Raw genomic sequence first — 8947 nt, 5'->3', positions numbered from 1 at the left:
GTAAAACCTAAAACGTTGCTACCGTATTTTTTACGGTAAAATTCCGGCAACCACAGCTGCCGTTTTTTTACTGTAAATTTTACGGATTTTTTTTTACAGTGTATGATGTTGCTGTTCATCTAACTATAGCTTGTCAACAGTTGAGGACTGTGTACTATTGTGCTTACAAAACAATTTCTGGAAAATATGTAACTGACAACATTTAGCATGCCCTGTCATTTTATCATATCACTTATTCAATGTTTGATTTGAAGGACATTTTTGTTCACTTTTGCAATAACCACTGTATCTCTATATGGTTTCAGTTCAATTGAGTATAAGAAAAACTTTACAAAAAAATAGAAACTGAAAACTGCATCTCTTATCAGAGTTTGTATCAGAAATACATAATCTGTATTTGTAGAAACACTGGCAGACAAACTAGAATTTCAGTAGCGAATAAAGCCTTGGACAAACTGGTAAATTGTAGGTCTAATTCTTCCAAGCCCTACAATGTCTCTAGTTACTCTTCCAGTTTTTTCCTCAAAAGACTAAATCAATACAAGGTTGCTCAGATTCCTTGCCTCATCTCTGCTGGGAGGATTCTGGGTAACCGGGGAATATCACTGAGATATCACATCAGCTTAAGCTGGAATGAAAAGCAATGTGATAGCTGCTAGGCTTCACTCCTCTAGTGAGCAACCAAGAGAAAGAAAAGAGACCAAACAAGAAGTAAATGGGAAGGATCAAGAGGTCAAGCCAGATCTTTATCTCTTTCAGGATGCAGATAATAAGAGCTTTCTCTCCATCTCTCTGGAAGAGCTTTCACCTGGAGCGACCGTACAGATCTCATACCGTCACTCTCTCACTACTGTAGTCAACTGAACCCCTTCCTAAATACTCCAGGCTTAATGGGATAGTTCACTGAATAATCTTATCACTTACTCTCCTTCATGTACTCCAAACATGTACAGCTTTCTCTCCTCCACTGAACAAAAAAATGGGGTTATTTAGCAGAATGTTCACGGTTCACTTTTATAACAACAAATAAATGATGATTTTCATTTCTGGGTCAACTATCTCCTTTTGTGAGGCTTGGAAAATTCTGGTGTGAGATTTCTACTACAAAGGCATGCAATTATAAAGGGTATCTGCCTGTGTCAGAGTGTGTTGAACAGGCATGTCTGGACAGGTACAAGATGTTTGTGTTTTAATTCTTCCAGCTCCAGCAATCCATCACCACACAGCGGCTGTCTGACAACAAGCTTACAACTCTTCTAAATACATACAAAATGTGCCCTTACTGTGTGTGCACCAATAATAATAATAATAATAATAAAAAGGTGAACTCTGGATGAAAATGTATATTTTATGTTCTAGTTTGGTTGTGGATGTCTTAATGTTCTGTAAATGTGTGTGTTTGTGTTCTGTGTTTGTGGGGGGGGGGACTAAAATTATTTACTTCATTCCATTTATATTCATCTTGCCCATGAAAACAATTTCTTAGTTATTCCACCTTTGCAAATTAAAATAAAAAATATATATACTTTACAAAGAAAATAAAGTCTATTTTTATAACCATTATGCTTTTTATTTTATTTATTTTAAATGTTTTCCATTGTGATTAAACGTTTCCCCCTCTATTTTCATTATCTAATGAAAATCATCCTGTGAGGACGCAATGCTGTTTTGTTATTACATAAAATCAGCACTAATTAAATTCAAAACAAATACTATAATAAGTTTATGATGTACATTTTTATTTATTTATTTGCATTTCCATTGCAGTTGAGTAGACCTTAAAGAGCTCATTTTAATTTTAAAATATATTTAATATTTTAAAACGTTTTTTTCAAAGGTGAAATATGACTGACAGTTGTTTCACTAGAATGTAAGAGAAGTTCACATAATGTCTATTGTAACTGAAAACCTTAGAGGTCACCATTTGTGATGAGCCCATTCAGAAATAAAAATACTCAGGAGTTGAATGGTTTAGGGTAGAAATCTGACCAACATGTTATGGTCTACATCAGACATGCACACACAAACACACACACACAAACCAGGGTGATGAAGGTGTTTCTAGCAAGACAATAAATAAAGTCCAATTCATTTAAACTGGAAAAAGACTTGGACAAACAAACTCAAAATCTCCACAGTACACTGATACAGTCAAACCAAGCTCATTTTCAGATGCATGTCATACAGTACAGCATGCGTGTCAAGCTTTGTGTGGGTTTCCACAGAAGTAAATAACAAGAAACAACTAAAACACACTCGAAACTTGAATAATATCTGGGAACAGAATAAGATGCTTAGCGTCTACAGATGAGATGAGCAAAGGCAGACGTTCATAATGACAAGAGCACAGGAAGTTACAGACATGTTCAAGTGCTGGAGCAAAAAAACAAGAAGAAGCAGGGCAAGTTCCAGTGAAACAAACACAAATGAAAGGTTTGTGTCATAAACAGCTATAGAACTTTTTGCTGCGTTGCACTTGATAAAGCAATAGCAATTAACCAGAGTAGCTACATCTGCTTTGATTTGTGACCAGCTCAACTACTCCTAAAGAGTCAGACAGGAGAAAAAAAGATAAGATGAAAAGGTGTGATGGAGAGAGAAACTAGAAAAATGAGTCTGCACTCACGCATTAAAAAAGCTCATTGTGTTATGTGCACACAGGTGTAACCATGAGGCTTAATTAATGAATATGGATTGAGAGCAAACGTGGGCATATATAGAGCTTGATATAATTAGGATTTAAAAGTGGGAGCAAGTGGAAAAGGCCAACTGAGCAATTTTAGGTAATGCGTTACACAAACATCATACCCATTTCTCATAGTTCACAAATGTCACATACATTCTGCAAGTTATGTGCTGCCTATCTATCCTGCTTCATCATGCCAACTACATTCAAGCATGTTCAACATCAGAAGCATGCTCGGAACCTCTCAGGAGCCTTCAAGCACCCCAGGAAGCGATGACTGCATTCGAAACATTTGCTGGACAAAAAAAAAACATGTTGAAACAGCATCAGATAAGGGGTTTAGGTTGCTTGTTTAGAGAGTGCAGATGTAAAAACAACATCAAACCCCAAATGAAAGCAGCATCTCAGCAGAAAATGGTTATTTGGGTAGATATGCTTCTAAATGTGCCTGCAAACGGAACGTAATGCACTATATAGTGTCGCCTTAGTATTTCAGTAAACATCAACAGGCCTCTTTGATAGTTTGAGGAGCAGTTGATTAAGACACAAGGTGCACAAACACAGACAAGTCAAGCAGCAGCAGCGTTGCATTGAACGGCTGTTCAGTGATCCGCAGCTCCAGCGTTTCACTGCCGCATTTAAATGCATGACAGAATGCAAGAGAAGCATTTGGTTTCCACGCATGATGCGTTCCGTTCAGACAGAGAGCGAACGCGTAAACACAGGCTCTTACCTTTGGAATTGCTGAATGCGGTGTACCAGGATAATGATATAAGCCCACATAACCCGAATAGTGAGACTGTTAGGAAGGTGCCATTTCTGAGCCTCATCTCCGGGTGCGCACCGGTATCATGTCCGAACCGAACCGAACCGAACCGAACAGTGAGCTCGAGCGCGTCTGGCGTGCGTTAATGACAGCGCGCGCACATGAGAGAGGAGAGGGAGGCGAGAATGCTACAGTCTGTGTTGTGTACAGGCAGATGCCGTTTATACGGGAGCGGGTGTGTGTGTGTGAGAGAGCGAGAGCGAGAGAGAGGAGCGTGTGTGTGTTTCACGGTGTTTTGTTGGACTGGCTCGTGCAGGCGGTGCAGCTGCTCCTCCGCGCGGTCAAAAAAGAAACACGCTCTCTATTTTTGCAACAGTTGCACGTTGTAGTAGACTTGTGTTTTATATAATATCCCATAAAGCATACATTGTTTATTGTTTGAGGTCCTGGTGTATCTTTATATCATCACGTGCTTTGCTGTAACACCATGTTTAAGGGCGCTGTAAAAGATTCTACACAGAAAAGATCAATAATAATAAGAGGAGAGTAAATTCATGTAAACATTATGTACATGTTAAAATACGCGTTTGTAGGCTATTGCCACGTACATAATGTTTACATGAATTTATAGTGTGAAAAAAAATCACTATCCTCTTATTATTATTACTTACCTTTTCTGTGTAGAATCTTTTACCATAACACTGCAATAATAGGCCTAATTTAAAAAAAAATGAGCCTGAAGCTCAAAAAAGCAAAACTTTTAAGAGAATGAATTTAAGTTTTATAAGATCGTACGCTTTTAACTACCCTTCACACTGACCCCGTTCATTTGCATAAGTGCCACAACTTAAACTTCAATAATCAATATGATAGAAAAATGATAATGATAAAAAAAAATCAATAATCAATATTGTAATCAACATATATACACACACACACACACACACACACACACACACACACACACATATATATATAGCCATAAATTATTTACATTTTTACTTACATTTCCTCACTGCCATTTCAAATAACTTTTCAATGTAAATGTAAAATGTATTTTATTTGTACATTTTATTTAGGATAATGTGTGTGTGGGTGGGTGTGCGTGAAATTTTTTTTGAATTTGAAGATCAGGGTAAATTTGACTTATTTTGTCTTCTGAGAAACATGTAACTAGCTTTTGTAGCCTCTGAAGGGCAGTACTAAATGAAAAAATATGATATTTAGGTAAAATTTGAAAAATTTACACACCTCCATTCTGTTCAAAAGTTTTCATGCAATGTCCTTTTCCCAAGATAACAGCTCGGAGTTTTCTCCTATAATGCCTGAAGAGTTTGGAGAACACCTGATAAGACATCAGAGACCACTCCTTCATCCAGAATCTCTCCAGATCCTTCAGATTCACAGCTCCTTCTCTTCAGTTCACTTCACTCATTTTCTATAGGGTTCAGGTCGGAGGACTGGGGCAGAAGCTTCATTTTGTGCTCAGTGACCCATTTTTGTGTTGATTTTGATGTTTGTTTTGGATTATAGTCCTGTTGGAAGATCCAGCCGTGGCCCATTATAAGATTTCTAACAGAGGCAGTCGTGTTTAGATATTTTATCTGTTGGTATTTGATAGAATCCATGATGCCATGCATCTGAACAAGATATTCAGGACCTCCAGCAGAAATATAGGCCCACAACATTAAAGATACAGCCGTATATTTAACCGTGGGCATATGGGTACACTGTAAAAAAAAAATCAAAAATTGAGAAAACGTAAAAGTTTAAGGCAACCAGAGTTTTTGCAACTTTTTGTAGGAGATTTTTGTGTTTTCTCAACTTTTTGTTGCATAAACTGAATACAAGTTGAGAAAACTCAAAAATTCCCTGAAGCTGGTTGCCTTAAACTTTTATGTTTTCTCAACTTGTGATTTTTTACAGTGTACTTTTATCCCTGTTTGTACTAAACCCATCTGGTGGGTTTGCTGCCAAAAAAAAGCTCCTTTTTAGTTTCATCTGACCATAGAAGCCAGTGCCGTTTGAAGTTCCAGTCGTGTCTGACAACTGAATATGCTGGAGTTTGTCTTTGGATGAGCGAGGAGAATTTTTCCTGAAACCTTCCCGAACAACATGTGGTGATGTAGGGCTGTTTGATTTTTTTTTTAGGCTTTCTGACCCCAAGATTCAACTAATCTCTGCAGTTCTCCAGCTGTGATCCTCAGAGAGTCTTTGACCACTCAAACTCTCCTCCTCACCGTGCATTAGGACGATATAGACACACGTCCTCTTCCAGGCAGATTTGTAACATCTTTAGTTGATTGGAACTTCTTAATTATTGCCCTGATGGTGGAAATGGGGATTTTCAATGCTTTAGCTCTTTTCTTACAGCCACTTTCTATTTTGTGAAGCTCAACAATCTGCACATTAGAACTATATTCTTTGGTTTTACTCCTTGTGATGGATGATTAAGGGAAGTTGACCTCTGTGTTCCTCATATTTATAATACTGTGGAACAGGAAGTCATGGATGGACAATTTCATGCTCCGTTACCCTGGTGTGCTAAAAAATGTAAATATGAATGGGAATATACTTCACAGATATTTTATTCTAAGAATTTCTAGGAGCGCCAATAATTGTGGCCAACATGCATTGGAGAACATTTATTTAATCGTGAGATTTTCTCCCCACTTTCAATTGTTTAACTCCAATGAAAGGTTAGAATTTTTGTGAATTATTTGAATGAAAGATCAAAAAGGTCAACGATGCAGATTTATTTTCACAGCTGTCTTTGCTCATATTTACCAAGGGTGCCAATATTAGTGGAGGGCACTGTATTCACTGACACCATGATGAGGGAAATCAGGAGTGAGGTGCAGAGGCACTTCATTCACCCTGAGGCTTATTCGTTTCTCTTCTGGTGTGAAAGGGCCTTTACAGCTGCCAAAAATAAAACTTTGGGGGTTTTGTCAGCTTAGGTGACGAAAAGTAATGCAAAATTAACATAATGCATTACTTTCCATAGAAAGTAACACAATTAGTTACCTTTTCATGGAGTAACGCAATATTGTAATGCATTACTTTTAAAAGTAACTTTCCCTAAAACTGATATACAGAGAAATAATCATTGTTTAAGATACATTGGATGGATGGACAGACAAATGCTTATCTTAAAATGTATATGGCACTATTGAAGGGAGTGATTGACAGATGTGAATATCTGTTTATTACAGGATCAGTTAATATCCAGTTACGCCGCACTCATGCCTGTAGATAATTAATCACATCTCTGTGATGTTTCAGCCAGTCATCGTTTCATCTAATGCTCTGGAGATGAATCAGGCCTCTGATTGCCCAGTTTCATCTCTTCAGGCGCTCTGACTTGACGTTCTGCCAAACAGTTAATCTTTGAGTGCCCAACTTCATTTTGCAGAGTGTTGTGCCAATATGCACAGTGCATATTAACAAAGAAAAAGTAGTTTCTGTGCAGGTGCTAATTATGGGTTGTCTTTTTTTTTGCACATCAAACTGCTGATAGATTTGTGAAACTCTCTGGAGAACCTCTAGGCATATTTCTAAAATGCCTGTTCCTAGAGGAACCTACAAAATGGGCCCACATATTCTTGCAGGTGCTTAAGACTGTCAGTGTCTCTCTTGCAGTAAACACATTAATAAGAACATTTTGCGGCACTTGAAATATTGATTTACATTCCTTGAGTAGGCTACATAAAAACGCATTTAAGGCCCCATCGGAAGATGCCATCGAGAGGATTTAGTGTGGCAGCATCTGATTAAATAAAATGGTGCCTCAGGAATATATAATCTATGGAAGCCCATTTCCACTGAATAAAAAATAAAAAAGGGTAATTGCAACTTTTTATCTCAAAATTCTGACTTTTTTTCTCAGAATTGTGTGATATAAACTCACAATTGCGAGCTATAAAGTCAGAATTGCAAGATAAAGTCACAATTGCGAGATAAAAACTGCAATTCTGACTTTTTTTCTCGTAATTCTGACTTTTTTTCCTTGCAATTCTGACTTTTTTTCTCAGAATTGTGAGATATAAACTGTCAGAATTGCGTGATATATCTCACAATTCTGACTTTATAACTCGCAATTGCGAGTTTATATCTCACAATTCTGAGAAATAAAGTCAGAATTGCGAGAAAAAAAAGTCAGAATTGTGAGGAAAAAAGTCAGAATTGCGAGGAAAAAAGTCAGAATTGCGAGGAAAAAAGTCAGAATTGCGAGAACAAAAGTCAGAATTGCGAGAAAAAAGTCAGAATTGCGAGGAAAAAAGTCAGAATTGCGAGGAAAAAAAGTCAGAATTGCGAGAAAAAAAAGTCAGAATTGTGAGATAAAAAGCTGCAATTAACTATTTTTATTATTTTTATGGTGGAAACGGGCTTCCATAATAATCAGTATAACTAACCATTAACATATTGCAGCTGAAATTACTGTAATTTAAGTAACATTTACTTTAAACGGTTTACGTTTATTTTAAACTCTCCAAACAACTTACATAACAGCCTACTTTAAAGTTTAAACTCTCCAAACAAATCAGTATTTAACATGCATTTAGTGTTGGTCTATTTTCTGGACCACTCCTACATAAACAACATTGTGCTGGCATGTCAGACTATGGCGCCATCTAGCCACTATTACGGTGATCGTGAAGTGCAAAACAAATCACAATTCTGAAAACAAAATAACAAATTACAAACACAAATGCAAGTCTAAAAAACAAAATAACAATTCAGAAAACACAATAACAATTCAGAAAACATTATAACAAGTCAGAAAACACAATCACAAATTCGAAAACAAAATCAGACAAACCGGAAGAGGTAGGTATAGTTTGAGACAGCGCCATTGGTTTGGGATTACTCACCGCTGACTGGACGAGACATCTGTCAATCAACGTATACAGGGAAGAACCAGCCGAAGAACAGCAGAGTCGTGGTAGAAAGTTCGGAGATGGTATTAAAGTAGCTCAGTTTAAATGTATTGTATGAATTGTCCTTACTATGGAATAAAAAATACGGGGTGTCTATTTACATTTAGTTAAAAGTGGCTGTAAAACATCAGGTCCAGTGGCACAGATGGATAAAAAAAAAACTGTGAAGTGAAATGTGGCGACCCATACTTGGAATTAGTGCTCTGCATTTATCCCATCCAAAGTGCACACACACAGTAGTGAACACACACACACACACCGTGAACACACACCCGGAGCAGTGGGCAGCCATTTTTTGCTGCGGCGCCCAGGGAGCAGTTGGGGGTTCAGTGCCTTGCTCAAGGGCACCTCAGTCATGGTATTGAAGGTGGAAGAGAGCGCTGTACATTCACTCCCCCCACCTACAATCCCTGCCGGTACGAGACTCGAACCCGCAACCTTTGGGTTATGAGTCCGACTCTCTAACCATTAGGCCACGACTTCTTTTGATAAGCGCTAGTCCCGGGTTCGATCACGCCTTTTGCCGAACTTTTTTTTCCTCCCTTTTCAAATCTC

At 37.7% G+C, this 8947-nt stretch overlaps 1 protein-coding gene across 1 annotated transcript in view; it reads right to left on the bottom strand.

The window, feature by feature from the left end:
* Positions 1 to 3776, bottom strand: part of LOC107676446 (alpha-1,3-mannosyl-glycoprotein 4-beta-N-acetylglucosaminyltransferase B) — a gene marked incomplete at its 3' end in the record, with an annotated part of 142458 nt that extends 138682 nt beyond the window's left edge. The window contains exon 1 of the mRNA XM_016470992.1: positions 3420 to 3776. Within this exon, the coding sequence (XP_016326478.1) occupies positions 3420 to 3516 (97 nt within the window). The remainder of the gene's footprint in view (positions 1 to 3419) is intronic.
* Between the last annotated feature and the right edge of the window lie 5171 nt (positions 3777 to 8947).

This window comes from Sinocyclocheilus anshuiensis, unplaced genomic scaffold, assembly GCF_001515605.1.
Source record: "Sinocyclocheilus anshuiensis isolate Anshui unplaced genomic scaffold, SAMN03320099.WGS_v1.1 scaffold240, whole genome shotgun sequence".
NCBI classification, from domain to species: domain Eukaryota; kingdom Metazoa; phylum Chordata; class Actinopteri; order Cypriniformes; family Cyprinidae; genus Sinocyclocheilus; species Sinocyclocheilus anshuiensis.
Note: the sequence above shows the minus strand (reverse complement) of the source record. Positions and strands in the feature narration are given on the sequence as shown.